The sequence below is a fragment of the Ahaetulla prasina genome, chromosome 2, assembly GCF_028640845.1.
Source record: "Ahaetulla prasina isolate Xishuangbanna chromosome 2, ASM2864084v1, whole genome shotgun sequence".
NCBI classification, from domain to species: domain Eukaryota; kingdom Metazoa; phylum Chordata; class Lepidosauria; order Squamata; family Colubridae; genus Ahaetulla; species Ahaetulla prasina.
The window spans coordinates 5,869,790-5,888,042 of NC_080540.1; the positions used below are offsets into that span (position 1 = coordinate 5,869,790).

Consider the following 18,253-nt stretch of genomic DNA (forward strand, 5'->3'; position numbering starts at 1 on the left):
CCTGCAAGGTCCCTTCCCACTCTGTTAATCCTTTAAATGGTATCTCCTCCCCAGCCCTAAGCAGCACAATGTTTTCCTAGCTGTTTTACTTGGGAAGTGGTCTCTTCCCTCTTGATCCCATAGAAATGTCCTTTGTGACATCGTTCCTGAGGTACTCAGAAGCTGGGATCAGCCGGACTCCTATTGGCTACTTCAGGAGGGCTGCTGTCATCTTCCTGCTCCTTGTGAGCCCCTTGATGAGGACACCTGGATCCCCAGAAGTGGATCCCACTGTAGCACCAGGGAAGAGGTGCACCTAACTGGAGAGGAAACTGAGTTATCCTGGGAGCTGCTCTTCCTCTGGGTCAGGCTCCCCTCCCCTCTTCTCCAGCTCCAGAAATGCCAGGAGCCTTAGAATCAATCAGGGAGAAGAGCTCAGGGTGGAAATGGAGGGGTCCTTTACACTCTTATAGGCACTTTCCTGTGCGATTTCGGGTGTGGCTGCCAAATGCTGAAGGGTGGGTGGAGCTTTTCTCCCAATCTGAACATTTACATCGTTTTTTTCACCACCGTGGATTCAGCAGCATTGAGTTCAGCAGCTCTGCTTTCTCTCTGCTGCCTGTTTCTTCTTTGCTGTCTTCTCTCTTTAGTGGCCCGACTGTTGCCTTGATTTTGGGTATTCCCAATTCCGAAGTTCAAGGAGAACGCTCCCTCCCCCCAATACAGACCCACCGATGGGGCCTCTGGGGCTGGGAGCATCTGTGTCTTTCTCCTCTCTCTTTGTGGGGCGGCATCCATGGGCTCAGCAGGGATCCCCCTGATGCTGCTGGTGGGGGTGCTGGCCAGATCCCTGGAGCGGAAGGGGGACAGAGGACCTCTGGTAAGGAGGGGGCTTGCCTGGGGCAGGAGCGGAGCTGGGAGGGGCCCTCATTGCTTCTGGGGGAAGGAGGAGGGAGAAAAGGGCTGGTACTTCAGTAGTGGGAAATGGGGTGGAGGGCAAGAGAAGGTGGGAACCTGCAAGAGCCTTGATCTCCACATGGTCTCTGCCCCCTCTCCCCCAATTTCCCTTCGGCAAAGAAAGGTAGCTGATGTGTGATAAGATACAGCTCTCCCAAAAAACGGGGCTGCAGAGGGGTTTCCGGGGACCCCAGTCCTCCAGGCACTCTCCGCCTCCCCCCACTTGGCTAAATTCTAAATAAGGCTCTGGACCAGCCACTGCTGGGGGCTTCCTTCCCCCCAGACTGAGTCGGAAGGAGCCCCAAAACTCTGGCTTCAATTTCAAAAGGTGCATTTTTCTCCCAAAAGGAAAAAACAAATCCTTGAAAATATTTCCCTTCTCATCTAAGAAGCTTCTTCAGTTTTGGCTGACTGGGAGGGGGAGAAAGGAAGGATTTGTATTGTGTCCCAGAGGACAAACCCATGAGGAGGAGATGTCCATCTGCATCTAAAAAGACATGGGGGGGCTCTTTCAAGGACAGCCACCTCCACCTTCTGGACAGAGAGGAGCCCTGGATGGAAAGAAGGGCCAAAGCGGCCATCTTTGCCAAAATGAGCAGCCCTCCCACAACTGAGGGGGGTGGAAAGGACCCCCCCACCTCCTGTCTACAACAGGGTCCTTTCAGCAGCCCCAGGAAGGCTCCAGACCCCTTTGCTCCCTGATTGCGCACCAAGTGACTGCAAGGAATATCAATCCTTCCATCCTCCACCACTCAAGTCAGAACTGGAGAAGCTTCTGGGGTGAGAAGGGAAATGTTTTCAAGGGAAAAAAACCAAGAAAGTCCAATTTCGGGGTGGGGGGGGTTGAGTTGCTCTTCCAAAATCTCCCTTTAGTAAAATGTGCTGGGGGGCCCTCCCTTTGAGATGATCTTGGGGGGCTACAGGGGGGCCAATTTGGAAGTGGGACAGGAAAGAGGCCTTGAAAACCATTCAAAGACAGTGGGGATGAAGATTGGGGGGGAAGAAAATTTCGGAGTATCCAGGGCAGGTGGGGGTTTAAGGGCTGGGAGAGCAGAGGATTATGGGTGTAGGAATCGTTATTGTGATCCCCTCCCCAGATTCCCCCACTCAAAGAAAGAGGGATAGAGATGTATGGCTCTTACTTTCCTTGCAGCCCAGATAGTTCCTGGGGGTCTCTTCCCTTCTCTCGTATTTTCTGCCGCTTTGGGGGGCAAAAAGGCCCCAATGGGATCCAAGGTTCCCTCCAGAGCTTTAGGGGGACTGCTGGACCAGTTGAGTATCTGCCTGCCTTTTTCCAGCCTGGGAAGATGGAGGAGGCCCATCAGGAAGCGCCTCCCCTTCCCCTCATTTTCCTCCCCCCTCCAGGCCCCCCAAGAGTGGAACTGACAATTCTCCATCTCTCCTCTAAGGGGCATCTTCCGGTAGCCTCTTGGGTCAGGTTTTCCGCCCCTCCTCTGGCTCCCTCCTCTAGTAGCTGCTGGGAACTATGGGCCCTGGACTCCCTGAAGGCCTTCCTCCTCCTCCTCCTCCCTGCAGCCCATTCCCTGATCTAGGGGAGGTGCGAGAGCTGCACCGTATGGCACAATCCAACTGCCATCTTGTCTGTTTTGAGCAACCCAGTCCATCTGAAAAAGGCCCTTTTGGTTATTTTAAAAAAATACTCTTATTCAGCATTATATGCACAGAAAGAAAGTTAGTACCAATATCTCTGTGTGAATATATGAAAAAGACAATGAAAAAAAGAAGGTAATAGGAAAAAGAAACTTTCCCTCTTCATCCTCAGCCAGCAGATTCAACAACTAAACTTTTAGCACTAAATAAACCACCAGATTCATTCCATCCTTCACCCCATTTTCCCCTCTCTAAATTTTCACGTCTCATTGATCAACAAAATCTAGTAAAAATTAACAGAAATACCTGGTTCCTTGACTTACGACTGAAGGGACTTATGACAGGCGAAAATCCATTCCAAGTTGTGGTCATAGGTCAAGGACGTCCTGTACTCGGCGGAACATTTTATCAACTCCCCACATACTTATAACTGTTTTGTGTAATGACTCCAGAAAGTTTAAAATGCGGCTTTGCGAGCAACATATTCTCACACTCCCAATATGTTCTGTTTCCCTTCCCCCAATACTCCCAGCAAAGAGTCAGTCAGAGGCCTCCTTTTCTGATTTATTTACATATATATAAATGTCCTGGCCACGTCTACCCACGGGCCTGCCAAGTTTCTGGAGATAACAAGGAAATTACAGATAAGGCCAGAATTACTCATGAATATATTCTTCCCTCCATTGATACAGTTTGCCTGCGCAAATTCATTGCTTTGTCCAAGACAAAAAAACAGGAAGTCCCGCCTCCTATTTATAGTCTCTGCAGATGTCACTGCATGACAATTATGACTTGGCTTTATCCCAACTCTGCTTCTGCTGCGCGCGCCGATCACGCCTGCGCAGTCTTGCATCACTCCAAAACTGTTCTTGGGGCGTTGCCAAATCAGAAGAAGGCTCCAGGGAATCAGGCCTTGCCGGCCCCTCCTCCTCCCTTTGAGTGGGTGCCAGGGAGGGAAAGGGCTCAAGAGAAGCAGGGCTTGCCAGGTCTTCTCCTTCACTTTCTGAATCATCCGAGTCCAGGAGTCCGGGTTCAGGAACCTGGGTCACAACACATCCTTTTGTCTCATTGTGTACTCTCTGATGTTATTTGAGGTTCTTCCATAGGAAAAACATTTACTCACACCAAATAATTGTAGGATTTTACTTGTCACTGTGTGAAGTTCCTGGTAACGTTAAGATGTGACTGTTGAAAAAAGCTCCAACCTTTTTTTTTATAAAAAGTTTTTATTTTTATTTGGCATAAACATATTTAAATGTAGTCTCTTAGCCATCATTCATCTTATCCTTTAACTTTCATTTTTAATTGTTCAGGGCTGCTCTTTTACCATTTCCTCTCCTTTATTTTACTACAACCTTTCTTCTTCTTCTTCTTCTTCTTCTTCTTCTTCTTCTTCTTCTTCTTCTTCTTCTTCTTCTTCTTCTTCTTCTTCTTCTTCTTCTTCTTCTTCTTCTTCTTCTTCCCTTCCCTTCCTTCTTGTGTCTCTTTCTACTTTCTTTGTTCCTCCTCTCCTTTCCTTTCCTACTCCCTCTCCCCTTCCACAACTCCTCTCTTCTTCCCTTTCTAACCCTCTCTCCTACTCTTCTTTCTCCTGCCTTTTCTTCCTCTCCTTTCCTCCCTTCTCCTCTCTCCTTTTCCACTCCCTTGTTTCCATTATCAATTCAATCTAGAATGGTATTCGGGCAGCCCCAATTTTCTATTTAACATAACATAACATAACATAACATAACATAACATAACATAACATAACATAACATAACATAACATAACATAACATAACATAACATAACATAACATAACATAACATAACATAACATACATCTTCATTTCAAATTCTTTTTTATTTTATGACTACATCTCTTTTATCATTCTTGTACATCACTGATCAATTTGTATATCATCTGGGTACAACATTTTTGTGTCATCATCTTCAACATTTATCATCATTACTTCTGTTACTCTGTGAAGTTCCTGATAAACATTAAGATGTGACTGTTGAAAAAAAGTGCTCCCAAGGTTGTTCACAGCTGAAGAGATTTACCTTAGCTTTGATTTACTATGAAAAAGTTTTTCACACTCTGTGCACTTGTGGGGCTATTGTCTTGTGTGAATTCGGGTGTGCATGCGAAGTGCTGAAGGTTGGGCAAAACATTTCCCACACTCCAAACATTTATAGGGTTTCTCTCCAGTGTGGATTCGCTGATGCATCACAAGAGAATATTTCTGTAAAAAACATTTATCGCACTCTGAGCATTTGTGGGGTTTCTCTCCTGTATGGATTCGGCTGTGACGTCTAAGGTGAGATGAATCAGCAAATGTTCTCCCACAATCTAAACATTTATAGTTTTTTTCCCCTGTGTGAATTTTCACATGACTTCTAAGGGCTGATGAGGTACGATAAAATCTTCCACATTCATAGCATTGATGTGGCTTCTCCCCTGTGTGAGTTTTATGATGACACCAAAGGCCTCGTTTGTCTACAAAGAATTTTCCACATTCTACACATCTGTATGGCTTCTCTCCTGTGTGGAACCTTTGATGTCTTCGAAGTTGGTATTTTTGGGAAAAGCATTTCCCACACTCCCCACATTTGTAGGGTTTCTCCCCCGTGTGGATTCTCTGATGAACCTGGAGGTGGGATGGTGAAATAAAACTTTTCCCACACTCCCCACATTTATGGGGTAGGTCCCCTTTGTGCCACTTCTGGTGTGTTTGAAGTTCATGAGAATACATAAATTGTTTCTCACATACTGGGCATTCATAGGGTCTCTCTCCAGTGTGAATTCTCTGATGTCGCACCAGTATATATTTCTGGGTAAAACATTTCCCACATTCAAGGCACTTTTCATTTTTCTCCCTTCTGTGTGTTTTCTCATGACTCCGAAGACCTGAACTCAGGGTGAAACATTTTCCACACTCAAAGCACTTGTAAGATTTGATTCCAGCATGAATCTTCTCATGAGTCGAAAGATTTGATTTCCGAGAAAAGCTCTTCCCACATTCCCAACACTTGTAAGGTTTCTCCCCTGTGTGAATTCTCTCGTGGATTCTTAGACTGTATTTTCTACGGAAAAATTTCCCACATTCCAGACATTGATAAGGTTTCTCTCCAGTGTGGATTTTCTGATGTCTAAGAAGGTCTGACTTTTGACCAAAGCATAAGCCACATTCCTCACATTTACAGGGATTTTGTGTTGGGGGACTTCTGAGATCTTTGGAGTTTTTCCCAGAGAAAGATTTCTCACCCTCCAAACCTTGACTGGATCCACTTCCCACATGGACCTTCCTGTGGGCCAAAAGGAGGGACCTGCGAGCAAAGGATTTCTCACACACTAAGCATTCATGGGTTCTTTTGGGCGTTCTTGGAGGGCTGCTTTTGTCTGATGGGGGACCCAAGAGTTTCCCACGCTTCATGTTTTCCTTTGGCTGCTGCCTTTGGGCTGAATTTCTACTATAGGTTGACAGCTGACTTGCCAGTAAATCTTTGGTCACAGTTGTTTTCCTGCTGGTGGAACAAAAAAGAAAAATGAGAACATTATTTCCTTTTGAAAAACACAGAAAATCACAAAATTGTTGAAAGCAAGATGCTGACATTTGTAAACTGCTCAGAGAGTGCTGTAAACCACAATGTGTCTAAGTCAAAGTGCTATTGTTAATAACAAGCGCAACAGTGAGGGCAGAACTGCAGTTCTTGAGCAATGCATTCATGTAATGTCTCACATAATGACCGCTTTGCTCAACAAGTGAGATGGCAGTCTAGTTTTAGTCATAAGTTGAGCACTGCCTATAGGAAACACAAAAGTCAAGGCAAAAATATTCACTGCATTGCCGTTTTGTCAAATAAAGATAAAACACAAATGAAAGTGAATATACGTGTCCCAGAATGAAGTTGCAGGATCCAATCTGAGTCAGTTAACAAGATCAGAGGTTTTGTCTTCCTACCTTTCAGACTCGTGCTGGAGCGCATCCTGAGGGAGCCTCTCTCTAGCAGAGTGTGTGCTATTCTGTGTGTGGTATGGTTGTGTATGTGGACCGGGGGTGGGTTCTAAATTTTTTTACTACCGGTTCTGTGGGCGTGGCTTATTTTGTGGGCATGGCTGGATGGTCATGTGACTGGGTAGGCGTGGCCAACTCAATGTCTCTCATGTCAAGGAGTACCACGCCTGGCCCCTCCCCTCCCAGCCATTCATTGTCACACCCAGCCTCAACGTATCTATAGTTCTGTAAAAATGTTGTTCACCTTTTTTTAACTTTATTATCTACATACTATAGATCAGGGGTCTCCAAACTTGGCCACTTTAAGACTTGTGGACCAACTCCCAGAATTCCTCAGCCAGCTTTGCTGTCTTAAAGTCTTAAAGTGGCCAAGGTTGGAGACCTCTGCTATAGATGCACTTTCATGGACCACTGAAAGGAGGAAATGGCTCAAATGCTTTGCCCCAGAGTGTGATAGGCAACAGTCTTTGAAGGGGCTGCTAGAAAGAAGTGGGGGGAGAAGTATTTTCCAAAGCACCAGAAGGCAAAACAAGAAGCAATGGATGGAAACTCAACAAAGAGAGAAGCAACCTAAAACTAAGGACAAACTTCCTGACAGTGTGAACCTATATAGGTTTCAGTCATAATTTCACATATAAAATAGCCATTCATGTAATGCAACCTGCATATTATTCAAAACAATCATTAGTATTATGGCTGACGTTTGACAGCAAGCCTAAAACCCCATTCCCTCCCCACTCCAGAGGAAGGTTACTTTAAAATCCCCATTTCCTCCCCATCCCACTAATCTGTTCTGGGAAGGAATCAAATTCTCCCCTCTTCATTTCCCAAATAAAAATCCCAGATAATTAAGGAATAATCAAGCTGCTAGCAAGGAACCTGCCTGGAATTCCACATTCCTGCCAGCTGCATAAAGGAAACTTCGTAAGCAGAGATCATAGAAAGTGGAAGCCGGAAGTTCGGCTCCATTTACAAGCAGGCAGAAAACTCATTCAAGACAGGATACTTCACAATGGAAATCGCCCAAACCTTTTTAGAAACACAAAGCCCATGTTGCACAAACCCCAAAACTTCAAAAACATTGAACCATATAAGAATTCCTCCTCTTATCCAATTTGTTGTTCAGCTGACCGAGAAAGGAGCTTCTAGCCATTCTGTCAATTTAAAACAACAGCGTTTTTCCCCCCACCTTCTTTGCCAAGCGATCTCCTGGCTGAGAAGTGAGCCGATCAGTTGGGAGGCTTCTTGGCTTCTCAATTTAAAGGGACAGTGTCTTGATTTTTCCCCCCCTCTTCTTCAACAAGTGAGTCTTGATTTTTTCCTTCTAGCTGATCAGCTAGGAGTCGGGAGGTAGCAATATATTGGGGGTGGGGCCAGGCAGAATTTTTACTACTGGTTCTCCGAACTACTCAAAATGTTTACTACTGGTTCTTGCGAACTGGGGAGAACCGGTAGCAACCCACTACTTATGTGGACCACACACACAACAGCACACATTGTGCAGGCTCCAGCACAAGACCTAAAGCTCAGAAGACAAAATCCTGGTAACCAATTCAAATTGGATCCATAAAAAACAAATCTTTAGAATAGAATAGAATAGAATAGAATAGAATAGAATAGAATAGAATTTTATTGGCCAAGTGTGATTGGACACACCAGGAATTTGTCTTGGTGCATATGCTCTCAGTGTACATAAAAGAAAAGATACCTTCATCAAGATTTAATGAAGATTTTGATGAGCCAAAATGGAAGAAACCAGCAGGATGAAGTCCAAAGGGAGCCAAGGCATAGTTGTGAGTAGGAAAACTCAAAGGAAGGTGAGAGAGATCAGATGGGGAAGAGCATGTGTGAAAAGGGCTGATCTCCTCCCATTCCCCAACCCCACAGCCAAAGAGGTTCAGGCAAGGTGTCCAAGCAGAGTTTGCTAGGAAGTGGGATGCTTGAAGCAACATCTGGAGGAGATAGGGTCCTTCCTTTCCTCCCCCCCCACCCCACCCCAAGCCTTCTGCCTCCCCCTGGTTCTTGGCAGCCCCTCAGGGAATAGTAGGGAAGCATCAGGTGGCAACCAGCCTCAAACCTCCTTAAAACCTTTGATTTGGAAAACATCCAGCATGAAGAGCCACATCACATCCGCCTCAGGGCAAAACAAGGAAAATACCGATTTCTCCTGATTCTACCAAGCCTTTAGGATCAGAAGCAGATTAAACATTGGCATAAGATCAAAGGATCTCATTCTTCCCCTTTTAAATTGAGCTGAAGGAAAAAGGATCTCTTGTGAGTTAAGACAAGATGAACTCAATTCAATTAATTTAAAGCTTTTCTTTCCCCCAAACTCTTCCCCTCCCCATTGCAGTGATGTCAGTCTGCATAAAGAGAGCACATTACAAGCCTCAAGAAACGTTTTCAAGGTTCGTTTACTCCATTTTCCCAACTGCACGTGCAGGATATGGATGCTCAGAGGCTTCGATCTCTTACGGACCACAGAGAGACCTTCTGAAGCAATTTACCCAAAGCTCCTCCCCGAATCCACCCGGAGAGCCTCGGCCAGGCGAGGAGGGGGTTGATCCAGCCCCTGGACGGAGCCCCCTTTGCCCCCTTGGAGGGAAGGGAGGGATCCGATCCCTGCAGGCAACGCCAGCTGGATTTCCCCGAGGAAAATCCAGAAACTGAAGAGCGGGATCCGCAGCTCCCTTCCTCCTGGTGGAGAGAGGATCTCCTGGGAGGAGGGGTGGCTTGGAGGCCGGAGGGAGAGCGGCCCCTCCTGCTCCGAGCGGAAGCCAGAAGATTCTCCCGAGGGATCTCCGGCCGAAGAGGGAATCTGGGAAAGAAGCGGAGATCCAGAAAGTGGGAGGGGAGAGGCGGGGGGGTGGGGCTTCTGCCCTCTTTTCGGCTCCGTTTGAAGCTCCGCCCCTTTCCCGCCCCCTCTTCTTTGCCCTCCCCCTCCCCTCTATTCTCCCCTCCCAGCCAGGACCACGTGCTCAGAAACCTCCTCTGTTTCTCCGATGGGCGTCGGTGTGGAGGGTTCCTCTGCCCATGGGAAGAGTGTCCCTCTCTGCAGGCTGGAAGCGTGATTTTTTTAAAATTTCTTTTTGTTACAACAGTATACACAAACAATTGTCATAGATAAAACAACGTATCTTGGTATGTAGATCTTTGGTTATTCGGGTTTCACTCGTAATTGACTGATGACGCCGCATTCGTCATCTTCAGGCTTCAGCTTCGTGCTTCTGGGAGCAATGTGTGATTGCAGCAGGAAGAAAGGAGGAAACAGCTGCAATCATACATTGCTCCCAGAAGCATGAAGCTGAAGCCTGAAGATGACGAATGAGACTTCGTCGAAACGTCGCCAAGACACTTCCAATTTTACGCGGGAGAAAACCCGAATAACCAAAGACCTACATACATATATATGTGTGTGTGTGTGTGTGTGTATATATATGTAAAAAAAATATGCATCAACTATATCAATTTGATATAATGAAGGAAACAATATAAACAATAAATTTCCTAATACCCAGAGACGCCAAGACAGGAAGGAGGAATGTTTGGGGGAGGAACCCAGATCTCCTCCTTCTTCCCATGGAGGCAACCCAACCCAAGAGGGAAACAAGGCAGCCAAGCTACTGTGAAATGGAGAGGATTTTTTATTTTTATTTATTGATATCCGCCTTTATTATTTTTTTCAAATTACCTATCCCACACATCTTCCTTTACCTATTTGCCTCACAACCACCCTGTGAGGCGGCCTAGGCTGAGAGAGTGATTGGCCCAAGGTCACCCAAGCTGGCTTTCATGGCCAAAGCAGGAACCCATAGCCTCAGGCTTTCTAATGCAGGGCTTTTAGGCCATATAGAATAGAATAGAATAGAATAGAATAGAATAGAATAGAATAGAATAGAATAGAATAGAATAGAATAGAATGTCCTTGGTGTTGATTGGGAATTGTCATCTTTTATGATGGGGAGACTTCAGCTCCCGGAATTCAAATCAGAAGCCTCTCTTGAGGGATCCAGCGCCAATGGGCGAAGGTAAGTGGAGATCAAGAGGGAAGAGACCACTTCCCAAGTAAAACAGCTAGGAAAAGATTATGCTGCTTAGAGCTGGGGAGGAGATGCCATTTAACAGATTAACAGAGTTGGAAGGGACCTTGCAGGTCATCTATTCCAACCCCCTGCCCAAGAAGGAGATCCAGTGTTGGGATTCAGCCAGTTCTCACCACTTCGGGAGAATCTGTTGTTAACTTTCTGAGCAGTTTGGAAAACTGGTTGTTGGAAGAAATCATTAGGGCAGAGAACCGGTTGTTAAATTACTTGAATCCCACCATTGAGGAGATCCTACATCGGCCTCTACCTAGGATCGAACTCACAACCTCCTGATTGTGAGACAAGAGCTCCACGGAGAGAATTAACCACGGGGCAAGTGTTGATGAGTTAAGGTGGGTCTCATTTACTGAAGCCAATGAATCCCACAAAAACCTTGCATTAAATTTAAACTCTTTGAAGTGATATCTCTATGAAAAATTGAATAATTGGTTTCAGATTGAAAGAAATAAGTAAGAACATTTAATGTAACATGGTATATGAATACTGATGAAATATCACAGTAAGAGAATAACAAGAATAACCATAAAGGAATTGAAATACATTCTAAATTAACAGGTTAATAGAGTTGGAAGGGACCTTGTAGGTCATCTAGTCGAACCCCAACACCTCCCCCCCCCAAGCAGGAGATGCTACACCATTTCTGACAGGTCAAATTAAAAAGATGACAAGCTTTCTTTAATATCAATAGGCCAGGGAGCTTTTTTCTCATTTTACCCCAAATATGACTTGCTTTTGTGTTATATTGAAAAGATTTCAGGATAAAACCTTTTCTATGCCAGAAAGATTTCTAGGGACTTTCTCTGAGGGGACTCACAAATGTCTCATTTCAAGCAACAGATTTTCCACACACAAAGCTCTGATGTGGTTTGTCACGCAGAAAGAGTCTCCAGCCACAGCAATTTTTACTAGGGATTCCCATAGGAAATTACACAAAGGAAATACAGTATTTAACATTACACATACTAACAGCAGCCCGCATAGTCTATGCACAAAATTGGAAGGAGAACCCATTAACAGAAGAAGACTTAATTAATTAAAAAAGGTTTAGAATGCACAGAGATGGATAAACTAACAAAAGAACTCAAGGAGAAAGAGGAAACATAATATTACAAAGTGTGGTGTAGGTGGTATGAATGGTTGGAAAATAGGAAAATTGAGAAAGGGGAATAAAGAAGAGATGAAATGATGAAGATCAAGGTAAAATGAAGATGAAATAAAGGAAGACAGATAGTAAAAGCAGATTAAGACAAAGTTAAAATACGTGTAAATCGTAAGAAAGGACCATTTCGAATGTGCCGATAAAAAAAAAGTGATATGTATATAAATGTTGTATGTTTGTGTCTTGTTTTAATGTGTTAAAAATAAAAAACTTTAAAAAAAAAAAGAGTCTCCAGCCATCTGAGCACCTGGAGGGTTTCTGGAGGTCATTTTAACCTTCAGACCCAGGTAGACGTTCTAGAAAAATATTTCCCATACACCAAACGCACAATTTCTTTTTTTTGTGCATCCTTTGGGGTCTCCAGAGGTCTCAGTGAAGTCAGTATTTTGCAATGTTCCAAGTATTTATACAATGATCCCCTTTCGCAAATGCTCCAAGGCTTATCAAGATTTCATTACAAACAGTCCTCAATTTACGGCAAACATAAAACAAATCTGGCCATAGTAAAATGTTGTCCCCCCTACCGTACACACGTTATGTGACCACATTATGAGCACTTGGCAACCGGCTGGCTTTTGCGACCAGATTTGCTTTATACTTTGGATTCCTTTTTGTTTACTGACCACAAAAAAATGTCATAAAATGTGATTCAGTCATATGGCTGCCAGAAAGTACAACTGTATAAATCTGTTACCAGGAATCCGTTTCTAACTGTGATTATAAGTGGGGGACCAGCTGTGCTCTGCCAAAAATGATCTCCACTCCCGTAAAAAAATTTTCTTTTCTTTTTCATTCTGCCAAGTTTCTAGTGCTGCTGCTTTGTGAGCCAAACCTCCTGACATTCCCAACATCTATGCAGTTTTGTATGATTCTGGAGTCTCAGATTGTATTTAACATTTTCCCCAAAGCAAACAATTGTAGAATTTCCTTTCTGTCATTGTGCGAAGTTCCTGGTGAACATTTAAGATGCGACTTTTGAAAATAATGACGGCTGCATTGTTCACGACTGAAGAGATTTATCTCTGCTATGCACTTTCTGATGCATTTTTAGCTTTCATTTACGATGATAAGGTTTCTCTCAGTCTGCACACTTGTGAAGGCACTTTCCTGTGCGATTTCGGGTGTGGCTGCCAAATGCTGAAGGGTGGGTGGGGCTTTTCTCCCAATCTGAACATTTACCTCGTTTTTTTTCGCCACCATGGATTCGGCAGCATTGAGTTCAGCAGCTCTGCTTTCTCTCTGCTGCCTGTTTCTTCTTTGCCGTCTTCTCTCTTTAGTGGCCCGACTGTTGCCTTGATTTTGGGTATTCCCAATTCCGAAGTTCAAGGAGAACGCTCCCTCCCCTCAATACAGACCCACAGATGCGGTCTCTGGGGCTGGGAGCATCCGCGTCTTTCTCCTCTCTCTTTGTGGGGCAGCATCCATGGGCTCAACAGGGATCCCCCTGATGCTGCTGGTGGGGGTGCTGGCCAGATCCCTGGAGCGAAGGGGGACAGAGGACCTCTGGTAAGGAGGGGGCTTGCCTGGGGCAGGAGCGGAGCTGGGAGGGGCCCTCATTGCTTCTGGGGGAAGGAGGAGGGAGAAAAGGGCTGGTACTTCAGTAGTGGGAAATGGGGTGGAGGGCAAGAGAAGGTGGGAACCTGCAAGAGCCTTGATCTCCACATGGTCTCCGCCCCCTCTCTCCCCCAATTTCCCTTCCCTAGAAGTGGAGGTGGGGGGGGGTCAAGGAAAGGTAGTGTTGTGACCCAGGTTCCTGGACCCGGACTCCTGGACTCGGATGATTCAGACAGTGAGGGAGAAGACCTGGCAAGCCCTGTTTCTCTTGAGCCCTTTCCCTCCCTGGCACCCACTCAAAGGGAGGAGGAGGGGCCGGCAAGACCTGATTCCCTGGAGCCTTCTTCTGGTTTGGCAACACCCCAAGAACAGTTTTGGAGTGATGCAAGGCTGCGCAGGCGTGATCAGCGTGCGCAGCAGAAGGAGTGTTGGGGGAAAGCCAAGTCATAATTGTCATGCAGTGACATCTGCAGAGACTATAAATAGGAGGCGGGACTTCCTGGTTTTTTGTCTTGGACAAAGCAATGAATTGGCGCCGGCAAACTGTATCAATGGAGGGAAGAGTATATTCGTGAGTAATTCTGGCCTTATCTATAAATTCCTCGTTATCTCCAGAAACTTGGCAGGCCCGTGGGTAGACGTGGCCCGGACATCTAATCTATGTAAATAAATTAGAAAAGGAGGCCTCTGACTGACTCTTTGCTGGGAGTATTGGGGGGAGGGAAACAGAACAGGTAGCTGATGTGTGATAAGATACAGCCCTCCCAAAAAACGGGGCTGCAGAGGGGTTTCCGGGGACCCCAGCCCTCCAGGCACTCTCTGCCTCCCCCCCACCTTGGCTAACTTCTAAAAAAGGTTCCGGACCAGCCACTGCTAGAGGCTTCCTCCCCCCAGACTAAGTCCGAAGAGCCCCCAAACCCTGTCTTCACTTCGCAAAGGTGCATTTTTCCCCCAAAAGGAAAAAAAAAATCCTTGAAAACATTTCCCTTCTCATCTAAGAAGCTTCTTCAGTTCTGACTGACTGGGAGGGGGAGAAAGGAAGGATTTGTATTGTGTCCCAGAGGACAAACCTATGAGGAGGAGATGCATCTAAAAAGACATGGGGGGGCTCTTTCGAGGACAGCCACCTCCACCTTCTGGACAGAGAGGAGCCCTGGATGGAAAGAGGGGCCAAATCTTTGCCAAAACGAGCAGCCCTCCCACAACAGAGGGGGGGTGGAAAGGAACCCCCCCCTCCTCCTGTCTACAACAGGGTCTTTTCAGCAACCCCAGGAAGGCTCCAGACCCCTTTGCTCCCTGATTCAGCACCAAGTGACTGCAAGGAATATCAATCCTTCCATCCTCCACCACTCAGTCAGAACTGGAGAAGCTTCTGGGATGAGAAAAAACCAAGGGAAAAAAACCAAGAAAGTCCAGCTGCCATTTTGAAAAAGGCCTGGACTCCATGGGGCCTTAAAAAACCTTAAATTTTGGAGTATCCATGGCAGCTGGGGGTCGAAGGGCTGGGAGAGCAGAGGATTATGGGTGTAGGAATCTGTATTGTGATCCCCTCCCCAGATTCCCCCTCAAAGAAAGAGGGATAGAGAAGTATGGATATTATTTTCCTTGCAGCCCAGAGAGTTCCTGGGGGTCTCTTCCTTTCTCTCGTATTTCCTGCCGCTTTGGGGGACAAAGAGGCCCCACCAGGATCCAAGGTTCCCTCCAGAGCTTTATAGGGACTGCTGGACCAGTTGAGTCTCTGCTTGCCTTTTTCCACCCTGGAAAGACGGAGACCAATCAGGAAGCCCTCCCCGTCCCCTCATATTCCTCCCACCTCCAGGCCCCCCACCAAGGGTGAATCCTGCTGGGACCCACAGTTCCCCATCTCTCCTCTAGGGGGCATCTTCCGGTAGCCTCTTGCAACAGGTTTCCCCGCTCTCCTCTGAAAACCGTGGCTCCACCCTCTAGCAGCTGCTGGGAATCATGGACCCTGGACTCCCTGATGGCCTTCCTTCTCCTCCTCCTCCTCCCCGCAGCCCATCCCCTGATCCACTGGAGGTCCTAGAGCCACTTCCTCCAACCTACTTTGGCTGCACAGATGGCACAATCTGACTGCCATCCAGTGGTGAAATCCAAATTTTTTTACTACCGGTTCTGTGGGCATGGTGTCGCTTGGTGGGCATAGCAAGGGAAGGATACTGCAAAATCTCCATTTCCACCTCAGTCTGGGACCAGCCAGAGGTGGTATTTGCTAGTTCTCAGAACTGCTCAAAGTTTCCGCTACCAGTTCTCCAGAACCTGCTGGATTTCACCCCTACTGCCATCTTGTCTGTTTTGAGCCACCCAGTCCATCTCCTGAAAAAGGGCCTCTTGATTATTTTAACAAATACTTTTATTCAGGATTATATGCGCAGAAAGAAAGTTAGTACAAGTATTCGTGTATGAATCTATGAAAAAGACAATGAAAAAAATTCCTTCCAAAAATATAAAAGGAAAAAGAAACTTTCCCTCTTCATCCTCAGCCAGCAGATTCAACAACAAAACTTTATCACTGAATAACCAACCAGATTCATTCCGCTCTTCACCCCATTTTCTCCTTTCTAAATTTTCACTTCTCCTCATTGATCAACAAAGTCTAGTGAAAATTAAGAGAAATACCTGGTTCCTTGACTTACGACTGAAGGAACTTATGACAGGCGGAAATCCATTCCAAGTTGTGGTCATAGGTCAAGGATGTCCTGTAGTCTGCGAAGCATTTTATCAACTCCCCACATACTTATAAACTATTTTGTGTAATTACTCCGGTAAGTTTATAATGTGGATTTGTGAGTAAAATATTCTCATTCCCAACATTTACACCCTTTTGCCTCATTGTGTCCTCTGATGGGATTTGAGGTTACTTCAGTAGGAAAAAACATTTACTCACACCAAATAATTATAGGATTTTACTTGTCACTGTGTAAAATTCTTGGTAAACGTTAAGATGTGTTGAAAAAGTGATCCCAATGTTTTTCACAGCTGAAGAGATTTATCTCTGCTATAGACTTTTCCGTGCTTTTTTTGCTTTGATTTTCTATGAAAAGGTTTCTCACACTCCGCGCACGTGTGAGGCTACTCTCCTGTGTGACTTCGGGTGTGCACACGAAGTGTTGAAGGATGGAAAAAACGTTTCCCACACTCCAAACATTTATAGGGTTTCTTTCCAGTGTGGATTCGCTGATGCATCACAAGACAATATTTCCGAGAAAAACATTTATCGCACTCTGAGCATTTGTGGGGTTTCTCTCCGGTATGGATTCGGCTGTGACTTCTAAGGGAACCTGAATGAGCAAATGTTCTCCCACAATCTAAACATTTGTAGTTTTTTTCCCCTGTGTGAATTTTCACATGACTTCTAAGGGCTGGTGAGGTACGATAAAATCTTCCACAGTCGTTGCATTGATGTGGCTTCTCCCCTGTGTGGGTTCTATGATGGCTCCAAAGGCCTCCATGAGAAGCAAAAGATTTTCCACATTGTACACATCTGTATGGCTTCTCTCCTGTGTGGACCCTTTGATGGCGTCCAAGGTGTTGTTTTTGGGAAAAGCACTTTCCACACTCCCCACATTTGTAGGGTTTCTCCCCCGTATGGATTCTCTGGTGAATCTGAACTTGGGTTGGTGAAATAAAACTTTTCCCACACTCCCCACATTTATGGGGTAGGTCCCCTTTGTGCCACTTCTGGTGTGTTTGAAGTTCACGAGAATACATAAATCGTTTCTCACATTCTGGGCATTCATAGGGTCTCTCTCCAATGTGACGTCTCTGATGTAGCACCAGTGTTGATTTCCGGGTAAAACATTTCCCACATTCAAGGCACTTTTCGTTTTTCTCTCCTCGGTGTGTTTTCTCATGACTATGAAGACTTGAACTCTGGGTGAAATATTTTCCACACTCAAAGCACTTGTAAGGTTTTATTCCTGCATGAATTTTTTCATGGGTCAAAAGATTTGATTTCTGAGAAAAGTTCTTCCCACATTCCCAACACTTGTAAGGTTTCTCCCCTGTGTGAATTCTCTCGTGGCTTCTGAGTGTGGCTTTTCTACGGAAAGATTTCCCACATTCCAGACATTGATAAGGTTTCTCTCCAGTGTGGATTTTCTGATGTGTAAGAAGGTCTGACTTTCGACTAAAGCATAAGTCACAATCCTCACATTTATAGGGTTTTAGTCTAGGGAAGCTTCTAAGATTGTTTTTCCCAGAGAAAAATTTCTCACCCTTCAAACCTTGACTGGATCCACTTCCCACGTGGACCTTCCTGTGGGTCAAAAGGAAGGATCTGCGAGCAAAGAATTTCCCACACTCTGAGCATTCATGGGTTCTTTTGGGCGTTCTTAGGGGGCTGCTTTTGTCTGATGGGGGAGCCAAGAGTTTCCCACGCTTCATGCTTTCCTTTGGCTGCTGCCTTGGGCTGAATTTCTACTCTCTTTTGTTAGTTGTCTTAAAGGTAAATCTTTGATCACAGTTGTTTTCCTGTTGGTGGAACAAAAAAGAAGAATGAGAAACACAGAAAATCACAAAATTGTTGAAAGCAAGATGCTGACATTTGTAAACTGCTCAGAGAGTGCTGTAAACCACTATGTGTCTAAGTCAAAGTGCTATTGTTAATAACAAGCGCAACAGTGAGGGAAGAATTGCAGTTCTTGAGCAAAGCATTCATGTTATGTCTCATGTAATGACCACTTTCATCAAGAAATGAGTTTGCGGCCCAGTTGTAGTCGTAACTCGAGGACTGCCAATAGAAAAAACAAAAGTCAAGGCAAAAACTTTCAGTGCAATGCCATTTTGTCAAATAAAGGTAAAAAACAAATGAAGGTGAATATACGTGTCCCAGGATGAAGTTGCAGGATCCCATCTGGGTAGGTCAGCGGGATCA

The 18,253-nt window shown here is 45.4% G+C and overlaps 2 protein-coding genes across 2 annotated transcripts; both read right to left on the reverse strand.

Moving 5' to 3' along the window:
* Nucleotides 1–4,368: 4,368 nt before the first annotated feature.
* LOC131189527 (zinc finger protein ZFP2-like) lies at nt 4,369–13,362 on the reverse strand. The gene is made up of 3 exons (XM_058165652.1): nt 13,165–13,362; nt 9,051–9,361; nt 4,369–6,052 (listed from the first exon to the last, which is right to left on the reverse strand). Exons 1-3 carry the CDS (start codon nt 13,360–13,362, stop codon nt 4,642–4,644), a joined length of 1,920 nt encoding a protein of 639 aa, XP_058021635.1. The 3' UTR covers nt 4,369–4,641.
* A 2,281-nt stretch (nt 13,363–15,643) lies between these two features.
* On the reverse strand, nt 15,644–17,846 carry LOC131192776 (zinc finger protein OZF-like). Its single transcript, XM_058172281.1, has one exon. The coding sequence runs from the start codon at nt 17,761–17,763 to the stop codon at nt 16,450–16,452; it is 1,314 nt and encodes a 437-aa protein (XP_058028264.1). The 5' UTR covers nt 17,764–17,846; the 3' UTR covers nt 15,644–16,449.
* Nucleotides 17,847–18,253: the final 407 nt, after the last annotated feature.

Coding starts and splice junctions, on each gene's coding strand:
- LOC131189527 (XM_058165652.1), bottom strand. CDS start 13,362: ATGAGGGCCCCTCCCAGCTCCGCTCCTGCCCCAGGCAAGCCCCCTCCT. Junction 9,362..13,164: donor CAGCCCCAGAGACCGCATCT/GTGGGTCTGTAT, acceptor CTTCTTTCCCAG/ATTCCCTCTTCGGCCGGAGA. Junction 6,053..9,050: donor GATTCGGGGAGGAGCTTTGG/GTAAATTGCTTC, acceptor TTGTTCCACCAG/CAGGAAAACAACTGTGACCA.
- LOC131192776 (XM_058172281.1), bottom strand. CDS start 17,763: ATGAAGCGTGGGAAACTCTTGGCTCCCCCATCAGACAAAAGCAGCCCC.